At 43.7% G+C, this 24,729-nt stretch overlaps 1 protein-coding gene across 1 annotated transcript in view; it reads right to left on the bottom strand.

The window, feature by feature from the left end:
• Positions 1-2,725: 2,725 nt before the first annotated feature.
• ANKRD29 (ankyrin repeat domain 29) overlaps positions 2,726-24,729 on the bottom strand; it is a 51,266-nt gene continuing 29,262 nt past the window's right edge. Inside the window, exons 7-10 of the mRNA XM_043889457.1 lie at positions 15,162-15,260; positions 13,908-14,003; positions 9,590-9,688; positions 2,726-3,775 (exon numbers count right to left, since the gene is read on the bottom strand). Of these exons, the coding sequence (XP_043745392.1) occupies positions 3,692-3,775; positions 9,590-9,688; positions 13,908-14,003; positions 15,162-15,260 (378 nt within the window). The 3' untranslated portion in view covers positions 2,726-3,691. The remainder of the gene's footprint in view (positions 3,776-9,589; positions 9,689-13,907; positions 14,004-15,161; positions 15,261-24,729) is intronic.

The following is a 24,729-nucleotide window of genomic DNA, read 5'->3' as shown; positions in this document are numbered from 1 at the left end:
GCTCTTCGCATCAGATGGCCAAAGTATGGAATGTGTATCTCTCTAAATATATCCACTTCTTACCTATCACTTTGCCTCTTGCTGTATTCTTTCTAAACTGAAACATAAAGAACCTGGGCTTCATTAAGTCCTGAGACCAGGTGTGCAATCTTAATTAAATGACAGTGGGTTTTGGCTGGGTTTAAGTCCCATCTTTGTTGTGAGGTTTCAGTTGCAGAGAGTGGATGGAGCAGGGGAGGACCCCAGAATGGCCGTGGCATGTACCAGATTCCTGATGTTGCCACTGAAAATACTTGTTTCCTTAAATATTAAGTTGGGCAAAAAGCATCAGCTACTGAAGAAGAAAAAGCCACTGCAAAAGACTGAAAAGCCAAAAGCATCATTGAAATACAAATAGACAAGATATTCACACACACACACACACACACACACATAAAGATCAATATGTGAGGTGATGGATGTGTTAATTACCTAGCTGGGGGAATCCTTTCACAGTGTCTATAAATAGCTAATTATCATGATATACAATTTAGAGTTTCATTTTCAGTACCTTTCATGTCTACCCCAGGAATTTTTGTTTGAATAAAAATTCTGTTGGGATCACTACAAAGGTTCGCCACAGTAGAAATAATGAAATCATAAGTCCATGCAAAACTTAAAAATCTTATTCAGGATTCCAAATATCCATATATTTATCCACAGAGCTGAATTATTCACTCCAAAATTCCACGCTATTAAAAATCACAGACTGGTTTCCCTGGTGGTCCAGTGGTTCGGAGTCCACTTGTCAGGGCAGGGAACACTGGTTTGATCCCTCATCTGGGAAGATCCCACATGCTGGGGAGCAACTAAGCCCGTGAGCCTGTGCTCTGGAGCCCGGGAGCCCCAACTACTGAGCCATCATGCCTAGAGCCTGTGCTCGGCAACAAGAGAAGCCACTGCAATGAGAAGCCCAAGCACCACAACTACAGAGTAGCCCCCTCTCACCACAACTAGAGAAAGCCCGTGCACAGTAACAGAGGCTCAGCACAGCCAAAAATAAATAGAAATAAAATTTAAAAAATCATACAGAAAGAACTTTTGATAAAAACAAACAGGAAAAAAGCAGCAAAGGCAAATTGGGTAGTACGTTAACTTTATTTTGAATTATAACATGGAATTTATCATCAAACAAATGTATGTAATGAAGAACTTTAGGGGCTCAACTAAGCAAATGATGTGCATAGGAATCATTGCTCCTAAATCTGAAAATGCAGAGCTCACTGAATTGTGAATTAGACTAACATAAAATAAGAATCATATACTTGTGTGCAAAACAAATGCAATTTAACTTTATAAAAAAAGTTTTCAAGTGCAATTTAAGGAACTGAATTTTTGTTCAGTCTTTGGTAAGGGATTAATACAGTCAGCTTCCCTGCTCTGGACAATATCATCTCATCTCATTCAGACCAAATGTGATCCTTTGTAAGCTAGAGATCCCTTGCCTACAGTTAAGAAAGTGAAAGTGAAAGTGAAAGTCGCTCAGTCGTGTCCGACTCTTTGCGATCCCATGGACTATACAGTCCGTGGAATTCTCCAGGCCAGAATACAGGAGTGGGTAGCCTTTCCCTTCTCCAGGGGATCTTCCCAACCCAGGGATCGAACCCAGGTCCCCCGCACTGCAGGTAGATTCTTTACCAGCTGAGCCACAAGGGAAGCCCACAGTTAAGAAAGCCTCCGTTAAATACTGTTAAAGCTACTGAATTCATTTTTTATGCCCCTAGTATTGATCAAGAACATTATCCATTTAAAAGGATCTAACAAATAGGCCAAGGATCATGTGCTCTAGTGGAAAACACTGTCTGTGATTTCATCCCATTTTGTCTTTGGGGACTTTGCTATCAGTACCCATTATACTATTTTGATTTATATCAGTGATGAGCAATTTTTAATTTTTTTTTTGGTTGGGGAAAATATAAAACATTTCAGCCCACATTATTTTCCTTTTCAAAATGAACATTAGCTTTATGAAATTCCCATGAAAAAAGATGTAATTGTACAACTTTGCTGAATAAAAGAAAGTCAATGAAGAAACTGGCACTGCTTTTAATTATTAAGATGTTAATATCTGGATGTTTTAGTAATACAGACAGAGCTTTCTAATTTTTTTGTCCTGAAATTAGATTGCAGGCTCATTGCTTGGCTGGTTAGGTTACAGGCATTTCTGGGGGCTCTGTGGGTTGCTCATTACTGGCTTTGCTGTGATATGGATTAAAATAAGCTGATTTTTTGATGACTGTTTTATTGATCATAACAAACTTAAAGAGAATCTCTTCTAATGTCAAAGTTATTAATTCATTACTGACTTAAAGATAATGCTTTTAGTACTACTGCAAATTGGTTAAATATATAAATATATATGTATATATATTAGGTTTAGAACATTTCCCTCCATTTTAATATGTTTTCACATGGAACATTGGCTGGAAACCACAGCAGACATGAACAAGAAAACTAAAGATGTGTTTAAATAACCGAAATGCCATCCGTGTTTATTACGGTAGGTTACAGAAAGAAGATTTAATTTTTGTGTGTGCAATTAGGCACTGACTGAGGCGTTTATACACCACTGATTTAAAAAAAGTGCATTTAATATAAATTCTGACCCCCCTCAAAGGAATAAAACCTAGGTTTCTTTCCTGGAATCAATCAGGTCAAGAACATGCACAGATGAACACTTATTAAATACTAGTAACAGTCTTTTATTACTTATACTCCTTCAATAGTAACAGTAACACAGTGTACTTACATCACATTATATCCAAGGACTCCAGAGTCATTCTATCAAGCAACGTGGTGTTGGAAACTCAATATTCCACAGCATGTCAAGTCTACTTAGTTATGGCACAGGAAGTAAATTCCCAGCAATAGACCCAGAGTGACAGCTCAAAGAGACAAGCCTACATGTCTTGTGGCTTGTGATTTTCTGAATTTCCAAATTTGCCACTTGTATCCTACCATATCAACAACACTGACTCCAGGTAAAAATGACCTTTACACATGAGGAATAAGATGAGGACTAAATGAACAATTTGTCTTTTTTTATAGTTCCATAGTCCATCTTTGAAAAGCACATGGAAGGTCAGAAGTGGCTTTTTAATAATATAACTTCACCCATTATTGATTCATAATAACCATGGCCAGGAGCCTTGGCTGGATGAGAACATTTTATACTGGAATGACATACACATTCATGTAAATATGGTAGAACCATATTTTTGAGCTCACATATATTTAACACAAAAGCAAAAGAGCATCAATTAATTGAAGGTCAGACTTTCTATCTTTTTAAAGGAACAAAGCTTCCTGTTTCTGTTTCTAAGAGGGTTTAACTCTGTCTTAAGAGTTTAACTGAAAGACCCAAGTTGATGTAGTTTCAAACAAGTTTCTGTGGAATCCCCGAATGAACGTCCCAGGCCCCCTGGAGTGGGGCTGGAGGCCAGAGCTAGAAGCCCACTACATTGGAAGGGTCCCTGAGCGGCTCAGCTCTCCACTCGGGACACACAGCACACAGCTCTTCTTGGTCAGGGACCCAGGGTGGGCGTTCTGGGCATTTTCTTTCTTACAGGAATTTCCAACACTATCTGAAAAGCAATTTATTTTTGGACGGTATGATTAAGATTTCTATCTTTCAGTCAAATATGGGACTGAGTTAGCTCTTCCTGTGTCCTTCTTTACTTCGGAGGAGACGCAGTATATGTTCATTTTTGGTTAGTTCTGCTGGAAGTTCATTGGCCTGAAAGAAAATAAAAGAGGCATGAGGGAATTCTCAACCACAGTTGGTGTGGTTTTAGGGACTCTGAAGAGGGGCCCCTCACCCAGACCTGCTCCTCCACTGATGAAAAACCCCACTGGACTTAGTCTTCTGTATCAAGGTTTTAAAGGTTTTTTTTTTTTTAATATACTTAAATGTACATATCACCAGTTACTTTCTTACCTCATTGTTAGTACTTTTTCATTCTTTTTAAAACAATTTATGGAGTAGAGTTGATTTACATTGTGTTAGTTTTAGGTGTAGAGTGATTCAGACATGTGTGGGTATGTATACAGATACGTGTGTGTGTATATATATGTGTTCTTCATAATTCTTTTCCATTATGGTTTATTATAAGATACTAAATATAGGTCCCTGTGCTATACAGTAGGATCTGTTTATCTATTTTATATTTAGTAGTTTGTATCTGCTAATCAATCCCAAACTTCTCATTTATTCCTCCCCCACTTCCCTCTTTGGTAACCAGAAGTTTCTTTTCTATATCTGTGAGTCTGTTTCTGTTTTTTAATAAGTTCTTGCATATCATATTTTATTTTATTTTTTTAAGATTCATGTATTATTTTTGGCTGCACTGTGTCTTCGTTGCTGCGTGGGGGCTTTCTCTCCTTGCAGCAAGCGCAGGCTACTCTCTAGTTGTGGTGGGGGGGCTTCTCACTGCAGTGGCTTCTCTTGTCGCAGAGCATGGGCGCTAGGCATGCAGACTTCAGTAGTTGCGGCGGGAGATTCGTTGTTGGATGAGAAGGCAGAGTCAGGAAATAGCCAGAATGTAAGACAAACGGGAAAGAGCAGCTTCATTATCCCCCATGCCCTGCCTGATCCAGCCTCATTCTACATCCTCTTTTCACAGTGCTGCTGAGACGCATTCTTCAAGCGTTTATTCTGTGAGCGAGTCTCTAGTCCAACAAACAGACATGACAAGGCAATGGTTCTCAAACTTTTCAGTCTCAGGACTTTTGTACACTCTTTTGAAAATTATTGAGGACCCTAAAGAGCTTTTGTTTTTAACTTATTAAAAGTGAAAACTGAAAAACGTTAAGTATATTTATTAATTCATTGAAAATAATAAGCCTATTAAGGTTAACATAAATTGTACATTTTTTGAAAAAGAACTAAACTTTCAAAAACAAAAAAGTTAGAAGAGTAGCACTGTTAACAGTTTTGCATATTTTGTTACTATGTAGCTTAAAAGAAGACAATTAGATTCTCATATCTGCTTCTGCATCCAATCTACCGTGATATTTTGTTTTGGCTGAAGTACAGGGAAAAAATTTAGCTTCATATAGACAGGTAGTTGGAAAAGAGAGAAACATTTTAACAGCCTTTTTGGATCATAGTAGATTTTTTTTTTGATGCTTCAACAATACAGGACAAGTGGCTGTTTCTTAAAGATTAACTGCTGTGTGCAATCTGGAACCACATCAATGAATTTTTCTACTCTGTTGCATTAAAATCCATAGGTCTATCTATCCGCAAGTGGATTTTTTTTTAAAACCTATGCTTGATTTGTAACATCCCGTACTAGTCATTTAGAAAATACCAATAAAACTGGAATTTTTATAAAATAACTTACAACATGGAAAAGAACTTACAGAGGTTTGTAAAATTATTTTCAGCCACAGTTTGTGACTCTGCTTTGATGTGTACTAAGGTGCCAATAGTTTCTTCCACCATTGTCTTTGCACCATTACAGCAAATGGCTGTGTGTGCTAAGTCACTTCAGTCATGTCCAACTCTGTGTGAGCCCATGGACTGTAGCCCTCTAGGCTCCTCTGTCCATGGGACTCTCCAGGCAAGGATACTGGAGTGGGTTGCCATGCCCTCCTTCAGGGGATCTTCCTGACCCAGAGATGGAACTGGTGTCTCTTACGTCTAACCTGCATTGGCAGGCAGGTTTTTTTTTTTTTACCACTAGCGCCACCTGGGAAGCCCAGTAAATGGTAGCACAGGGAAAAGGGCAAATAGTGCCTCTGTATCCTTATTATTTTATTGTAATTTTTAGAAACTTCCCTGACCAGGGATCGAACCCATGCCGCCTGAAGTGGAAACGTGGAGTCTTAACACTGGACCACCAGGAAAGTCCATCTCTGTATTATCAAGAATATTGTTTTGACCTATTAGAACCTTTGAAAGGGTTTGGAGGATACCCCAACTGTCCATGGACCACACTTTGAGAACAGTTGTTACGGATGAATAAAAGGATGTTCTTGGGAACTCAGGGGAGGCAATTCAAGTGCAGAAACCTACGCAAACTGGGGAGAGAACTCAGAGGTAGCTTTTTTCCCCTGCAGTTAAACCTGGAACCCCAGTCCTTCATCTGAAACCTGGATCTCAGGTGAAGTTCCTGCAGTCCCCACTTTCTAGACTGGATCCTGCTCCCTGACCCCACCTGCTGGGAATGATGAATTTGAAACAGTGGTCCTGCTGCGTACCTCGTCCTGCAGGTACACTCCTGCCCACCCACAGGACTGCTAACGCTGGTGCCAGGCTGGCAGATGGGAGTCGCTGTGCGATGCTGCCTGAGGCCAGAGGCCCCGCTGTGGGGTCAATTCTACTATTAGCTTAGTTCCTGCAGGAGCAGACTTTGTATGGGCTTAACGCCTGGGCCTGAGAAAAATGCTCACAGAGAATGGACCTGCGCACCATCCAGTCTTTGAGTAACCCTCAGAAGAACTGTTTTGCATCAATTCTTGGTCCTTGATTGACAGGCTGGCAGGTAGCCAGAGGAGTCCTCCACAGTCAGGAAGAGGAATAGATCTAAGAAGCTGTATCTCTGTCTATAAGCTTGTTAAGTGCTAATGTATATGTCCGTCTCCATCAATGTCTGTATCCTTTACCATTAAAATAAGCCTTATACTCTCAAAGTTTTGGCCAATCGCATCACTGTTGTGTGTGTCATCCATACAGTTTTAAAAACCCGGTCTCATTCCTTCTCTCCCCCAGTGGGTCCCCACTGAATCCTCAGGTTGCTGAGGTGGTGCCAACCGCTACGATGGCTAGCACCCAGGCTGCCCCTAAAGTCCGTCTTATTCATGACAGTACAGGACCACAGGTCATGAATATGGATTCATGACCCACAGCATCACACCACTCTGTCCCCACAGCTCTTGGGAGAAGCTGTGTGCTGAGTCCCCAGTTGGGGTACCAGGAACACAGGATCCCTGCACCCATCGAAAAGGCCACGGTGCAAGGGGAGGAGCTACTGGGGCCATTGGTCACCCTCTCGTTGGGCGTCTGCCCCAGGGCAGAAGTCCTGGAGCCTAGAGAGCAAACGGGTGCTTCTGTGCTAGCTGAGAAGTGACTCTCTCCCTGGGAAGGCTTCAGTAGCATTCTTCACTTCCTGCTGACAGCCCTTGTCATTCTGTATTGCAATTGTTTTTTTTTTTTCCCCCTCGCAATTGCTTAATTATTCTTATTCCCCAGTAAACTGTGAGCCCTATGAAGTCAGACACTACGTGAATCTCTTTCACCAATATCTCTCCATTGATAAGGTTCACGCACAGTGCATGCTATCTGTGCGTGCTAAGTCACTTCAGTCGTGTTGGACTCTTTGTGACCCCATTCTGTAGCCCAGAAGGCTCTGTCCTGGGATTCTCCAGGCAAGAATACTGGATGGGTTACCATGCCCTCCTCCAGGGGATCTTCCTGACCTAGGGATCAAACCTGCTTCTCTAACGTCTCCTGCATTGGCAGGCAGGTTCTTTATCACTAGCATATCTAGCAGGCACTACTAAGAGTTTGTTGGATGAATGAATGAAGGTCAAGAATACATCCTCAAGAGTCCTGTGTGGCTGCTGGAATCCCAGCACTCTTGCTTCTGGAGCTGCCTCTAAAGAGCCTGGCTTTTCCAGGCTGCCTGGCTTACGGCTTTAGGGAGGGTCCAAAGTCCAGCATTTCAGTCACTGGAAATTCCCCATAACCATTATTGATGAGATTCCAGGAGACACAGGAAGAACTGCATCTTTCAGTTTCTATATAAAGATACTAAAGTTTCCCCCATGATTTAACTCAATACAGGATGGCTTAGCCATGAAGACATCTTAGGACGTCTGTGTCCAAGATGCAAAGATAAGGGAGCAACTGTGGTTTTGTGGGCTCATGATACAATCAGGTCAGCTAATGGAAAACAAATCCATGTATTTCAGGAAGAGATAAGCAGCAACATTGTCTTCAAGCACTTCAATGATAGGAACGGGGGAAATAGTAATTCCACCTGCTAAGTGGAATGAGAAAAAAGAGACTCTTGGCATATTGTTTAACTGCACTTCAAAATGGTTTCTTTTAAAAACACCATGGGATGTTACATGGTTTTGGTTTTATTGTTAATAAAATCCAACACAGTAATGGGCTTCCCTGGTGGCTCAAACGGTAAAGAATCTGCCTGTAATGTGGGAGACCTGGGTTCAATCCCTGGGTTGGGAAGATCCCCTGGAGGAGGAAATGGCAACCCACTCCAGTATTCTTGCCTGGAGAATTCCATGGACAGAGGAGCCTGGAGGGCTACAGTTCATAGGATTTCAAAGAGTTGGACACTACTGAGCAACTAACATACAACACAGCAACAGATGCTTATTAAATTCAAGCAGTATATAAGTATAAAGTGAAAACTGCTTTTATATCCTCCCCTGTTAATAAGCACCCATCCTACTTTCTCCTTCAAAAGTCAGTAGTTTAGTTGTTTTCTCCAGACCTTTTCCAGGCTACCGTTCTGCCCCCAGTCTCTATATCTGACTGCTTAGGCAGCTGTTGAGTAGGAGGGAATACAATGATAACCTTTTTTCCCCCCGCCACGGTTACTGTGCATCCTCCCACCTCCAAGTTTGACTTAATAGAAAACTAAAATTATTTGGGGGCTATAAAAATATGGGTTGATTTTGCTCAACTGTATGTCAATAAAAAAATCTGGGTTGGCTTTACAGCTGTGGTCAAAGTCCTGTTAACAATATAAAAGCAACATTTTCCCCTTGCCGTAACCAAATAGCGCACGGGCAATTCTCGAGATATGAGTACCCAACTCATAGAGGACGGTTATTAAACTACCAGAATTTTGACATTTTCAGGACACTTCTGATGATAGAACACTTATAACCTTACTCCCCCCCACCACTGCCCCCTACCTCCTGCCCCACTGTTACCTAAAAATCACTGATGATATAGGGGTTTTAAACCTCTGGGTTCAAAGGGCTTCCCCAGTGGCTCAGATGGTAAAGAATCTGCCTGCAGTGAGAGAGACCTGGGTTCGATCCCTGGGTTGGAAAGACCCCCTGGAGGAGGGCATGGCAGCCCACTCTAGTATTCTTGCCTGGAGAATTCCATAAACAGAGGAGTCTGGCAGGCTACAGTCATGGGGTCATACAGAGTTGGACACGACTGAAGTGACTGAGCACGCATGCCTGCTGGGTTCAAATATACTGCTCACTCATAACCTATAATGAGAACATTTTATGTTCTTACTATGCCCAAGAGAATTCCCTGGTAGTTCAGTTGGTAAAGAATTTGCCTGCAGTGCAGGAGACCTGGGTTCTATCCCTGGGTTGGGAAATGGCAACCCACTCCAATATTCTTGCCTGGAGAATCCCATAGAGAGAGGGGCCTGGTGGGCTACAGTTCATGGGGTCACAAGAGTCAGACATGACTTAGCAACTAAACCAACCACCACTATGCCCAAGGATGAAGTTAGTGACTGGAGCCAGAGAGATGCTGTCTTGGCTTCAGCAGATGTGATCTTATCTCTTTTCACAGGTGCCCAACGGAGGGAAAAGATGACTAAGACGGTACCTTGTTTCTCAGGGCTGGGTCCGCCCCTGCTTCCAGGAGCAGGGCGACCGTCTTAATATTCCCGCTGAGCACCGCCGCGTGGAGCGCCGAGGTCCCATTCTAGGAGAAAAGGACAGCGTGTGTCAGGTGACAGCTCACAGCTGTCCGCACTCGCCTTGGCTTTCCTCATGAACCAGCCTGACTGGGGATACTGTAATGCTAGAGCCTTTCTCGTCCTTATCTTCCTTTTTCAAAGTCACTCACTTCAGCGTCTAATACAGTGTCCTCAGGGACACCGCAGACAGTCAGTATAAATACTGCCAAATCCTTTTGCAAGTACAATAAGGGATCTGCCCAGTGTGTCCATGACTTCATGCTCACTTGGCCCGTTGTAGATGCATTAGAACTTGCTATGGGAAAAACAACAATGCTCCATCAAACTTCTTTTTTCTTAAGAGTCTGTGCTTCATGTGAACACACTTCTGCGAGGCTGGAGGTATAGCTTGCTCACCTACGGGCCAGCCTGTCAGCCCAGCTGCTCTCACTCCACATGCACAGCGGGGCAGCACAACAACGATGGAACCACAGGGCTTAAGAGTAAGAGCAGGTGGGGTTGAGGACCACTCCCTGCCCTCAGCTCCAAGCTGAAGCATCTCTGGGTACAGGGGGGACCTAGTGAATAGGTTGCTGACATTTTATGACATTTACTGCAAACATTGATTGACATAAGGAAGCAGCTCTGTGCAGCATGTAGCTGGATTCTGGGAGGGGAGAAGAGAATATAGCAAACCTGATAGAAGAACAATGGACAATTATAAAATATCTGTTCTAGAAGGTACATATGTCTGTGAACAGCACCTAAATGCAAGCTTAGTTTTCAAATTAATCATTGTTTATAGATATTGGGTTGGTCAAAACATTCCTTTGGTTTTTTTCTGTAAGATGGTTCTAGTGGCGCTCAGTTGCCTTTAACTTCATTCGAAGCAATTTTGTTAGATTACATTCTGACAGCTGTTGTATCAGTGTTGTATCATTAAAAAAAGACTTGCTAAAATTGGTGAATTTTTGTGTAGCCACTTTAATATTGAAGATGGAAGGAAACACATGTTATAATATTAATAAAATACTAATATTATACTTTATTACTGTATATGTACACATAAAACTTTCTGATTTTGTAGACAAGTTAAATGAATATCATACCCAGAGAAAAATTCCGGCAAGGCAGCAGTTTTCCATGTCTGTGTACCATGTTTACCATGCATGGCGATATGTTAATCTGATAACATGACATTCACTTAAATCTTAGCCAATCTATCAACGTTGCCTACGTGTAACATGGCTAAGAATCAAAAAAGCTAAGAAAGAGGTGCTGAAACAAGACTAGATATTGCAAAGACCATTTCTGCAGCTTGTTTCTTTTATTCACAGAGAATTCACTTTCACAGACTATTTGTTCTTACTTTCCAAACAGTTTTTACAAAGTATAGTTTTTTGACTTCCAAGCTCATGGGAGATCAGAATTAGCTCCTTGGGGTGAGAGAGGCCAGAACTGAAAAGAGGAGCTCTGTATCAGCTGACATCAGCCTTGGAGCCTGAACATATAAAGGTCAGACACAAGGCATCCAAAAAGCCTCTGGGGTCATCTAAGGGCAAGTACTTCAGATACATCAATAAATTCTCAAAGTGCTAAACGACTGTCCTACGTTTACAACAGGTTCTGGTGTCATCTTTCTAACAAAACAGGAGCGTGTACACCAGGAATCAGCAAACCACAGCACTCAGGCCAAATTTAGTCTCTTTCACCGGTGCCCCACCCCCCACGCCCACCTGTTTTTCTACATCTTGATTAGCCCAGAATTTAAAAAATGTTAAAAAGAAGACTTTTTTGTGACATGTGAAAATATGGAAGTTCAGAAATATAGGACTTCCCTGGTGGTCTAGTGGTTAAGAATCCGCCGGCCAATGCAGGGGACTTGGGTTCGATCCCTGGTCTGGGAAGATTCCACCTGCTGCAGAGCGACTAAGCTTATGCACCACAACTGCTGAGTCTGGGCTCTAGAGCCTGGGAGCCACGATTATTGAGCCCAGGTGCCTACAGCCCGTGCTCCCCGGCAAGAGAAGCCACTGCAAGGAGAAGCAGGTGCACCACAACTAGAGGAACACCACACACACAGCAACAAAGACCCAGCACAGCCAGAAATAAATAACCTAAATAAATAATTTTTAAAAAAGAAATATAATAGCCATCAGTGAAGTCTGATAAGATACAGCAACACTTTTTGCTGTTGTTTCATTTTCTATGGTTGCTTGCTCTGTACGACTGCTGAGTGAAGCCGTTCCAACACAGACTGTTCAGCCCACCAAGCCTATTTGCCACCTGGTCCTTTATTGAAAAAGGCTGCCAATGTCTGGTAGATCCTCCAGTTTAGAAATATTTTAACTCAAAATGATTACAACTTAATAAAGGATTTTGAGGGCTCTGTTTTCTGGAAGACCCAGCCCTCCAGGATGACACGGTCTCTGAGGTGTGCAGATGCTTGAAGCTTATTTCATTCGACCTAGGCTAACAGTGTGGTTCTTTGATCCAGGTAATGAAGAGAAAAAATGTACCTGTCCTTCATGTTTTCTGGGACACAAATCATGTCATGATTTGTGGAGGACTTCACCAATCTTCCAATGATATATTAATATTAATATGGTTGACTCTCTGATTTAACATTTCATTACTGTTGTCTGATTTTTTTCCCCCCTAGAAAACTGGTTATAGACTCTGGTTCACCATTTTTATTACCTTTCCATTTCTACCAGTGCCCAGGAATCTCCAAAATTAAGAAATTGTAGGTATGTTCTGCAGTGGCCATAGGACTGGAAAAGGTCAGTTTTCATTCCAACCCCAAAGAAAGGCAATGCCAAAGAATGCTTAAACTACCACACAACTGCACTCATCTCACACGCTAGTAAAGTGATGCTCAAACTTCTCCAAGCCAGGCTTCAGCAATACATGAACCGTGAACATCCAGATGTTCAAGCTGGCTTTAGAAAAGGCAGAGGAACCAGAGATCAAATTTTCAACATCCTCTGGATCATTGAAAAACCAAGAGAGTTTCAGAAAAACATCTATTTCTGCTTTATTGACTACGCCAAAGCCTTTGACTGTGTGGATCACAATAAACTGTGGAAAATTCTGAAAGAGATGGGAATACCAGACCACCTGACCTGCCTCTTGAGAAACCTGTATGCAGGTCAGGAAGCAACAGTTAGAACTGGACATGGAACAACAGACTGGTTCCAAATAGGAAAAAGAGTACGTCAAGGCTATATATTGTCACCCTGCTTATTTAACTTACATGCAGAGTACATCATGAGAAACTCTGGGCTGGAGGAAGCACAAGCTGGAATCAAGATTGCCAGGAGAAATACCAATAACCTCAGATATGCAGATGACACCACCCTTATGGCAGAAAGTGAGGAAGAACTAAAGAGCCTCTTGATGAAAGTGAAAGAGGAGAGTGAAAAAGTTGGCTTAAAGCTCAACATTCAGAAAACCAAGATCATGGCATCTGGTCCCATCACTTCATGGCAAATAGATGGGGAAAGAGTGGACACAGTGGCTGACTTTATTTTTCTGGGCTCCAAAATCACTGCAGATGGTGATTGCAGCCATGAAATTAAAAGACACTTGCTCCTTGGAAGCAAAGTTATGACCAACCTAGACAGCAGATTAAAAAGCAGAGATATTACTTTGTCAACAAAGGTCCGTCTAGTCAAGGCTATGGTTTTTCCAGTGGTCATGGATGGATGTGAGAGTTGGACTATAAAGAAGGCTGAACGCCGAAGAATTGATGCTTCTGAACTGTGGTGTTGGAGAAGACTCTTGAGAGTCCCTTGGACTGCAAGGAGATCCATCCAGTCCATCCTAAAGGAGATCAGTCCTGGGTGTTCATTGGAAGGACTAATGTTGAAGCTGAAACTCCAATACTTTGGCCACCTGATGAGAAGAGCTGAAAAGACCCTGATGCTGGGAAAGATTGAGGGTAGGAAGAGAAAGGGATGACAGAGGATGAGATGGTTGGACGGCTTCACTGACTCGATGGACATGGGTTTGGGTGGACTCCAGGAGTTGGTGATGGACAGGGAGGCCTGGCGTGCTGCAGTTCATGGGGTCGCAAAGAGTCGGACACGACTGAGTGACTGAACTGAACTGAGGTATGTTCTCTCAAGAATACAACTAACCAAGGAAATGGTACCTGGATTCTACTGCAGTCCCCATTGCAGACTTATCAAATTTCTAACCTCTCTCTTTTACCATTTGGTAAAATTTCTCTGCAGGTCTTACCTTCAAAATACCGAGGGTGGGTGAGAATTTCAGCAGCTCCTTTATAACATCATTATACCCTTTGTTGGCTGCTTTCAATAAAGCTGTTGTACCATCCTTTACAGAGGAAGGAAAAGAAAAGTTGATTATTAACATATGTGTGTTTTGGCTAAGAATGAAATTTTTGTTGAGAACTGGGAACATGCTTGTCAGAAACAGGCAAAATATGTAAACTAAAGCACAGGGCTGCCATGTCTTTTAAACTAAAATCATTTTAGAGCATATTAAACAGTTAACTCTGCATGTAAAACACCAGACAAAGTATGTGACTTATTCTTTTATCTTAGAACCCTGCCATTTGGGAATTCAAGGTCTTCTAGTCCCTTAGAATATTGGGGAATTTCAGGAGGATATTTTTAGAACATAGATGGACTAAAGAGGCATTCTTTGCAGTTCACGACTTAGAAATTAATTGGTTGAACTGCTTTTTAAAAGTTTAAAAATTTTTAATTTTTAATGACTGTTGAACTGTATCTACGGTTTTGAAATTTTAAATGTGCTTTTCTTTTTGTTTTTCCGTGTATACACTCTTGCCCTAGTCTGCCCCGGGTGCGTGGGTGCTGTGGGGGGAACAGGAAAGGGGCAGACTGAAATCTGCAGGAAAGAGACAAGTTCAAAAATTAATATTCAGTTTCTGTTGTCCTTTTCTGGCCTGAGAAGAGATTTTCCGATTCCCCCTTTCTCCTGCTGGAACACATCAATTGCTGTATTTGGACGATCTCGCTCACAGACTTCTGTAGTAAAGAAATCACCCTTGTGGTTTAGCTCTCTACAGCCTGGGGAGCCTGGGCACTGCGGGGACCCCAAACCACAGACCCCGCGAGCCAGCTGCACTGCGGCCCAGGGGCCAGCAGAAGGCGCAGCGCCAGGCGGATCGGCAGCCAATGGGGACACATCCCCAAGGACCGCCGTGGTCCGGGTCTCCTACCTCCCCCATCCTCCCGGGTCATCCAGAGGCTAGCTTTGGTTGGAGGAATATTCTCGAGGAATCCAACGTTTTCCCCTTAGAGGCCAAGCAGCAGTTGCTAGGTTTCAATGCATTCAGACCTTTCCCTGGGTTTTCTGTTAAAAGAGCTGGAGGAGGTTGGGAGGAAACCCTGGTGAATTAGAGACAAAATGAAGCCGCGTCTTTCTTCTTCGCACGTCTGGGCTCGGAGGTCAGCGCTTCGATGGGAGGCCTCCCCACCCTTCCCGCGCGGTGGTCCCCGCACTCACGTGGCGGGCGGCATCGCGCTCGGCCCCGCGCAGCAACATCACCCGCACCACCTCGCTGTGACCCATCTGCGAGGCGATCCACAGCGGTGCTGTCCCGTCCTGCGGGGAGAGGACACGGGGCGGGGCGTGGGGTGGGGGGCGGAAAGTGGTTAGGGCCCGGACACACACAACGAGGGCGACTCTACCCACCTACCAAGACTGGCATTTGGCAGTGCCTGGACCACCTGGGAAATTGCCAACATTCACACCCTGGCTGCTGCTGCTTTTTTTTTTTTTTGAAAGTAACCATTATTATTTTTATTAACCAACAAAATACATATTGGTACTTCAAAAGGATATTTTTGCAAATGAGAACTAACTGATGGGGAACTTGCTTTGGTTAAATAAGAATTTAAGTATCACAAGTTGAGTGTGCAAGAACTGTACAGTCAGGGTGGTGGTGACTTTGTCTTTACAGAATAACAGCAATAATAACTGCTAACATTATTATTACAGCTACCTTTAAACATCTATTTTTATCCAGACATAATGCAGAATGCCATCTAATCCCAGAAGATAATAGTAATATAGAAAAAAATATCAAACTTCCCAACATAGTGAGCTAAAGGGGATTCAGATTTTCTGGGGCCTGAAGATTTTAATATGGGAAGCTTAAAAATAATATAAAAGTATGAATAAAGAATTAGATACAATATATTGGAAGGATTCTCTATTAGCCTCTTGGTCTGACTCTGAAAGGAAGTACTATCATTATAACATTACACTTAAGAAATATAAAACATAAAAAGTGTTGAGGCAGCTTGATCAAAAAAGTCACACAGTTGGTGAATGATGAGCTAGGCATCAAGCTTGATATTGTGTTTTCATTTTGCAGAGAAGTCTCAGTCTCACTGAGTTTTATGTAACCTGCCAGACAGCCCAGAATTATTGAGTGTTGGGGACAAGATTAAAAGCCAGATGTGTCAAACTCTAAAGTCCATACTCTCTACATTGAGCTTTTGATGCCAACTTGTGAATCATTTCACACAGAATGATGAATATTTTTTTTCAGATTTTAATTCCTTTTGATCAAAGAGTCATACAAATGAGAATTAGCCTGGACTATGAAGGAAATATGGCTAATTTCAAAGGTGAAGCTGCTATTTTCTGAGGGCATTTTAGCAGAGGTTATTTTTTATATGTTTTAAATCTTTATATATCTTTTTTTTTTTTCATTTACTTTTATTAGTTGGAGGCTAATGACTTTACAATATTGTAGTGGTTTTTTGCCATACACTGACATGAATCAGCCATGGATTTACATGTGTTCCCCATCCCGATCCCCTCTCCCACCTCCCTCTCCATCCCATCCCTCTGGGTCTCCCCAGTGCACCAGCCCTGAGCACTTGTCTCATGCATCCAACCTGGGCTGGTGATCTGTTTCACCCTTGATAGTGTACTTGTTTCCATGCTGTTCTCTCTGAACATCCCACCCTCGCCTTCTCCCACAGAGTCCAAAAGTCTGTTCTGTACATCTGTGTCTCTTTTTCTGTTTTGCATATAGGGTTATCGTTACCATTTTTTAAATTCCATATATATGCGTTAGTATACTGTATTGGTCTTTATCTTTCTGGCTTACTTCACTCTGTATGATGGGCTCCAGTTTCATCCATCTCATTAGAACTGATTCAAATGAATTCTTTTTAATGGCTAAGTAATATTCCACTGTGTATATGTACTATAGCTTCCTTATCCATTCGTCTGCTGATGGGCATCTAGGTTGCTTCCATGTCCTGGCTATTATAAACAGTGCTGCAATGAACATTGGGGTGCATGTATCTCTTTCAGATCTGGTTTCCTCAGTGTGTATGCCCAGGAGTGGGATTGCTGGGTCATATGGCAATTCTATTTCCAGTTTTTTAAGGAATCTTCACACTGTTCTCCATAGTGGTTGTACTAGTTTGCATTCCCACCAACAGTGTAAGAGGGTTCCCTTTTCTCCACACCCTCTCCAGCATTTATTGCTTGTAGACTTTTGGATAGCAGCCATCCTGACTGGCATGTAATGGTACCTCATTGTGGTTTTGATTTGCATTTCTCTGATAGTGAGTGATGTTGAGCATCTTTTCATGGAACAGAATAGAAAGCCCAGAGATAAATCCACATATCTATGGACACCTTATCTTCGACAAAGGAGGCAAGGATGTACAACCTTGGAAAAAGACAACCTCTTTAACAAGTGGTGCTGGGAAAACTGGTCAACCACTTGTAAAAGAATGAAACTAGAACACTTTCTAACACCATACACAAAAATAAACTCAAAATGGATTAAAGAGCTAAATGTAAGACCAGAAACTATAAAACTCCTAGAGGAGAACATAGGCAAAACACTCTCCAACATAAATCACAGCAGGATCCTCTATGACCCACCTCCCAGAATATTGGAAATAAAAGCAAAAATAAACAAATGGGACCTAATGAAACTTAAAAGCTTTTGCACAACAAAGGAAACTATAAGCAAGGTGAAAAGACAGCCCTCAGAATGGGAGAAAATAATAGCAAACGAAGCAACAGACAAAGGATTAATCTCAAAAATATACAAGCAACTCCTGCAGCTCAATTCCAGAAAAATAAATGACCCAATCAAAAAATGGGCCAAAGAACTAAACAGGCATTTCTCCAAAGAAGACATACAGATGGCTAACATCCTGGCTTCTTAAAGTCAAGGGTGTGCAGGGCTCCAGCGAAGGCGCCTGGGAAGTAGCCAAGTTGCATGCAAATCTGTTGCTGCTGCTGCTGCTAAGTCCCTTCAGTCCCACTCTGTGCGACCCCATAGATGGCAGCCCACCAGGCTCCCCCATCCCTGGGATTCTCCAGGCAAGAACACTGGAGTGGGTTGCCATTTCCTTCTCCAATGCATGAAAGTGAAAAGTGAAAGTGAAATCGCTCAGTTGTGTCCGACTCTTAGCGACCCCATGGACCACAGCCTACCAGGCTCCTCCATCCATGGGATTTTCCAGGCAAGAGTACTGGAATGGGGTGCCATTGCCTTCTCCTGCATGCACATCAGGCAGAGCCAAATTTGACAGCCCCAGGGAAGAGAAGCGATGCGTGCTGCGCTAAGTCGATTCAGTCCTGTCCAACTCTTTGCGACCCTGTGAACTGTAGCCCACCAGGCTCCTCTGTCCATGGGAATCTCCTGAAATGGGTTGCCATGCCCTCCGCCAGGGGATCTTCCCGACCCAGGGATCGAACCTGCATCTCCTGCAGCTCCCTGCATCTCGGGCGGATTCTCTACCACTGAGCCACCTGGGCAGACCAAGGAGAAGCCAGCCTGCCCTTATTTCCCCCGGACTCTGCCCCTCTGCTTTACTGGCCGGTTCACACAACACACCGTGCTTCGCGGGGGCCCCTCATTCTCACAGAAGAGGGGTGGTTTCCTCTGAGGCCCGTCTGAGTGTCAGAAAGCTAAAGACGTTGCTCCCACTCTTCTTCTGGGTTCGGAATCCTCCACCATCACCTCGTTTCCAGGGACTATAATTTTATGCAGGATGTGATGCTGAGTCTTCTGGGGGTTGCTGCAACACTGCCCAGCTACAGCGGAGTGATGGTTTTGGTGACACTTCCTGAGTGTTATTTTCCTTGTGATTATTTTTTTCCTGTGAACACTGGGGTCATGAAACTGAGGTGTGTTGCTCCAGAGAAGGAAAAGTGAAACATCAAAGAGACAGAGAATTATTTGACAGGAAAGAGGGTGGTTCCTGCCGGTCAGAAAGGAAACTAGAAAACCCTGCTAGTGCCAGGAAGGACTCACTAGAGAGGGAGCGGGGAGGCGGGGTCACAAGTGTCTGTGTTTTCCGCCAGCTCTGGGTTGAATCTAGGTTCAACCAGAAAAACTCAGATCAGTTATGGTGAATTCCAGATGGGAAAGGACTTTCTCCTGTTCTTGAGATGAAACCCAGGAACACTGCACACCCCTTAGAGGAGCTCTGTGCTTGGCTGGTGCCTCACGGGTAGAAGAGAAATGGTTGTGGGAGCCGTCTGGACCAATGCTGGACGTGGCCCACAATACCCCTGGTCACATCCACCCAGGAGTCCCCGCCTGCCTGCGGGACATCAGAAGTGCTGGCTGAACAGTTGCCTGGAGTGAGCCTGGGTCGGGGAGACAAGGCTACAGAATGTCAAGAGCATAGGTGATGGCAGGACCTGTGTCTGGTAGACCAGTTGCCCCTTCAGGGGACCAGCACAAGAGGCCTAAAGGCTAGGGAGCTGGACAGGCCAGTGGAGGAAGCAGACAGGAGTATTTTTACCCCCACCCCAATGCCACAGTGATACTTTGACCTCTGAGAACCTGGGTCACTTGGAGAGATGGGCAGGAGGAGGGAGAACCCAGAACTGACCAACCTTAACCTCAGACGTAATTAAGGTAATGGAACCCAAAGAGATGGCTTTAGTCAGATCAGACTAAATTACTCATCAGTGGGGCTGCGGGCTGAAGAGCAAGATGAATCGGGTACAGAGTCTAGAGTTTCACTTTCCATTGGAGGATATCATTTCAACTCCAGGGTACCAGCTTCAGCAGCCAGAGGGTCACTGCCCACTGATGTCCTGAAATGGACAAAGGACCTAGGCCATTGAGCAGGGTGGTGGGTGATGGCAAACCAGGAGCCTAGAAGGATCTGGTAGTGCTGAGGGGGGTCAGAGGACACTGACACCACTGTCTTGGCGGAGATACAGGGAAGAGGTGCTGGAACAAAGGATGTAAGAGGGCTGGAGACACCTTGACCTACTTCATGCTCTACAATGCCCTCTTAGACATATCCCTGAATCTGAATATTCTTTTTTTTAAGATTTTTTTTTTAAAACATGGACCATGGGCTTCTCTCGTGGCTCAGTGGGTAAAGAATCTGCCTGCAATGCAAGATACTACCTGCAGTGCAGGAGACTCGGGTTTGATACCTGGGTTGGGAAGATCCCCTGGAGAAGGAAATGGTAATGCACTCCAGGAAAATACCATGGACAGAGAAGCCTGGCGGGCTATAGTCCATGGGGTTGCAAGAGTAGGACACTGCTTAGTGACTAAACCACCACCATTTTTAAAGTCTTTATTGAATTTGTTACAATATTGTTTCTGTTTTATGTTTTGGTTTTTTGACCATGAGGCCTGTGGAATCTTAGCTCCCCAACCAGGGATTGAACCCACACTCCCTGTATTGGAAGAGAAAGTTCTAACCACTGGACCATCAGGGACATCACTGTATATTCTTTATCATTAGCAATATAAATAATACCTTCATCTGTACTTTGAGTTTACAAAGCACTTCTGCACTCATTGTTTAATTTGATTCTCCCAATTCAGGATTCAACCAATCTTTTGTTTGCTCATTCAAACACCCAACAATTATTAAGCATCTTCTAAGTCTTGGGAAAGTGAAAAGAAAGTGAAGTCGCTCAGTCGTGTCTGACTCTTTGCGACCCCATGGACTGTAGCCCAGGCTCCTCCATCCATGGCATTTTCCAGGCAAGAGTACTGGAGTGGGTTGCCATTTTCTTTTCCAGGGGATCTTCCCAACCCAGGGATCGAACCCAGCTCTCCCGCACTGCAGGCAGACGCTTTACCATCTGAGCCACCAGGGAAGCCCAAAGTCTCGGAAGGAGTACTAAAAACAAGATCTGGTCTTAGTTCTCAAAGGAATGCAGCCTAGTGGAGAAGCTGCTGCTGCTAAGTTGCTTCAGTCATGTCCGACTCTGTGCGACCCCATAGACAGCAGCCCACCAGGCTCCCCCATCTCTGGGATTCTCCAGGCAAGAACACTGGAGTGGGTTGCCACTTCCTTCTCGAGTGCAGAAGAGACATGGAAATATCAGTATGATTGCAATGCCACAATAATGTACAGACAAAATGCCCAGGATGAACCTGGAGAGGGACCCTCTTACTGTGTGGGGGCGACAGGGTCAGCTTCTCAGATGGGGTGGTATGAGCTGGGTCTCCAGGGAGGGCTAGAATTTTACCAGGTGGGGAGAGAGGGAAAATGGTCTTCCACGTAGAAGGAAGAACATTTACAGTCACAGTGGCGTGGTTAGGCATGGCTGGCTCAGGCTGGGTGGGAAAGTCAGTTGGCTGCAGCCCCAGGGATATGCGTGGGGCCCCAGGAGACAGGACAGAGAGTCTGGGCTCCACAAAAGATTTCCCCAGGTGCCAATGCACTTTCCCCTCCAGCCAGCTCTGGGTTCATCCGCTTTTTGTCATTATGGCCACCAGAGGGCAGGCAAGGAAAGAAAGCCAGCACGCTGTTCCCTGTGCTTTCCAAGGGCTTAGTTGTTTTTAGTTAAATTCTGTTAATGACATGGGGCTTCCCTGGTGGCTCAGAAAGTAAAGAATCAGCCTGCAATGCAGGAGACCCAGCTTCAATCCCTGGGTCTGGAAGATCCCCTCCTGGAGGAGGGCATGGGAACCTACTCCAGTATTCTTGGCTGGAGCATCCCATGGACAGAGAGGAGCATGGTGGACTACAGTTCATGGGGTCACAAAGAGTCGGACTCAACTGAAGCAACTTAGCATACACACATTAATTGATACTAATATGTGGAAAAGGGCTGAGAGGTGCTTTATTAGCAACAACTATGAATATCGTAACAGTGATGCTAACACTCAAATGTTGCCATGTTAATTGCAATAGTCATGGTAGGTGGAAAAAGATGTCACCGCTTCCTGGTTGAGAGAACTTAGACAAATTCCTCTGAGCCTCCGTGTCAGCGTTCTGCAAAAACATTAGCTTCAGAGATATTTGTGAAGGAGAAAGCATACAGAAATGTGCTCAGCACAAGGAGTAGCCAACAGATGCTTAGAAAATGGTAACCAATCTGAATATTATTTATCATGAAAAACAGTAATTTGAACTTTTGTTTACAAAGCATTCCAAGTACTTTAAGTCGATTCTCCTAGTTACCCTAAGAGAAAACTGACTGAGCAGGTAAGATTGATTGCGAAAATGAGATTTGGGGGAAATCTGTGTATTTCCTTACTGGTGCTTACTTCTCCAAAGCTGATTTTTATTTTTGCCTTTTTTTAAAAAATTAATTTTTATTGACGTATAGTTGCTTTACAATGTTGTGTTAGTTTCTACCCTGCAGCAAAGTGAATCAGCTATACGATACATATATGCCCTTTCTTGGATTTCCTTCCCACTTATGTTACCACCAAAGGTGATTTTTGAACCCAGGAAGCTGAATGTGAATTAGAGCATTACTGTCAGATCCAGTTATTTAACAGCTGATTATCTAGTCTGTGAAGAGGACAGGTTTTCCTCTTCTCTACACCACAACTTTTGCTTTTTCATATATTTTCCTTCTATTAGACTCTTCACTGTGACAATGACTTTGTAATAAAACTGATGGCAATCAGGTCGATTTAGGGTCTTTTATAGAGTTTTGGGGAGAAAAGGAGTAGGAAAAACATCTGAAAATATTTATATAAGTTTTAAATTACTTCTTGACAAAAACATACAAAGTATATTAAATCAAAGAAACTGTCATGAAGCAGAAGTTAAAACCTCACCGGCACTAAAAAAAGAAACAGAACATTTAGCTTGAAGATGGGATTCATGTGGGTCATGACAGCTGTCATTTACTATTTGTGCATGTCAAGTAGAAAACAGTTTAGACTTATTTTGCATACCAAGTGATACACTGGCTCAGTGCAAAAAAGGAATGATAAGGTGGGCTGGTTAAAGATTAAATAAGCTGATGAAGTAGTAATGAGATCCCCATGCATGGAGGGGTTTGACAGTGGCTGATCACCAAACAGCTTCTATACCCGATGTATGGTTAAATAGGAGATTTTTGCAGTTCCTTCCAGCTCTGTCATTCCCTCATTCCATTTCAGATAATATTTTCAAGTCTCCTCTGTTTTTATACAGAGGTTACAGCATGAGATGGGAGCATATGACATGACTTGTATTAGAGACTAAATTTTATTCGGCCTTTTTTAGGCTCCTAAAGATGATTTAGAAAAAAGAATTAAAACCATTCTCTCCCGTGTGCGTGTGTGTGTGCTCAGTTGTGTCCGATTCTTTGTGACCCCATGGACTACAGCCTGCCAGGCTCCTCTGTCCATGGGATTTTCCCAGCAAGAATACCGGAGTGGGTTGCCATGCCCTCCTCCAGGGGATCTTCCCGACCCAGTGATCAAACCTGCCTCTCTTGCACTGGCAGGTGGATTCTTTACCACTGAGCCACGTAGGAACACATGGCAATAAGTATATTAAGTGGCACTAGCTCTTTGCTTCTACTGCTTTCTAGCACCTACACTTAGGCTACTTCACCTGCAGGCTCCAGCCAGACAAGAAAGTGCTGAAGACCAATTCTGTCCTAAATTGGGGGAGATTAAGGGCTTCGCAGGTGGCACTAGTGGTAAAGTACCCGCCTGCCAATGCAGGAGATGTAAGAGATGTGAATTCAATTCCTGGGTCTGGAAGATCCCCTGGAGGAGGGCAGGACAACCCACTCCAGTATTCTTGCCTGGAGAATCCCGTGGACAGAAGAGGCTGGTGGGCTCTAGGCCATAGGATAGTAAAGAGTCGGATACAACTAAGCGACTTAGCATGCACGCATGCAAGAGATTACAAGGAACCTCATCAGTAACACTGGGGGGTTCAATATGAAGACAACTTTGCTACCGGCCCTGGAGCCCTGACCTGGAGCCCATTTCTCAGTACTGTGTCCTTCTATTCTGTGTCCTTGGTCCAGCAAACGAGTCTATAGAAGATGCTACCTGCTGCTTGCATTGTCCACACTGTGACCCATTCTCCTAGTCACAGGTGATCAGACCAAGGATGGGCAGGCCAGCCATGGCCTGGGGAGCGGGGATGAGCTTCAGTGACATGGCTACCCCAAGATTTTGGGAATCTAACCTGGAAACTTGGGGACCACATACAAGATAAGTGGACAGAGGAAGCCGATCAAAATAAAAAGGAGTGGGTATCGAGAGAGACAGAGGCAAGAAAGGACTTGGAGATGACAGACACTGCTTAGCTTATGAGAGAAAAAGAGCAGCCTTGATTTCTGATGGGTTTTCTGTTCCAGGGAGGCAGGAAGGCCTGGATGGACTAGGAATGAAAACAGCAAAACCTAACATTCACTAAGCCCTTGGTATATACTGGCCACTGCAGGAAGTTTTACAGGGATTTTTTTTTTTTTTTAATGCTCACAGTACTCCCAAAGTGAAGATACCATTATGATCATGGTTTTATAGTTTTAAAAAATGAGATTCAGGGAGAGTAAGCAAATTTGCTCGAGGTCATACAGTTACTAAGCAAAACTGAAACCATGTTTCATTTCCTTGTCCATATTCCCATAACCACCAAGCTGCTCACTTTCCCCACCCCAGGTCCCAGCCCGGAGGTCTGGGTCTGGCTCTTAGAAAGCCCCTGGGACTGGTGTCCTGCCCAGGAGCCTGGGCGCTACATCAGAGCCTTGTTCCAGTTCCCAGTCACTGATCACCATGCACTGCAGCCTTCCAGGCCTCATGGGAACTCTGCCACACCATAGGCTGTCCTCTGGTGGTCAACACAGCTTTTCTGAGAACAGA

This window comes from Cervus elaphus, chromosome 27, assembly GCF_910594005.1.
Source record: "Cervus elaphus chromosome 27, mCerEla1.1, whole genome shotgun sequence".
In the NCBI taxonomy this organism is placed as follows: domain Eukaryota; kingdom Metazoa; phylum Chordata; class Mammalia; order Artiodactyla; family Cervidae; genus Cervus; species Cervus elaphus.
The sequence above is the reverse complement of the archived record's forward strand: the minus strand, read 5'-3'. Positions and strand labels throughout refer to the sequence as shown.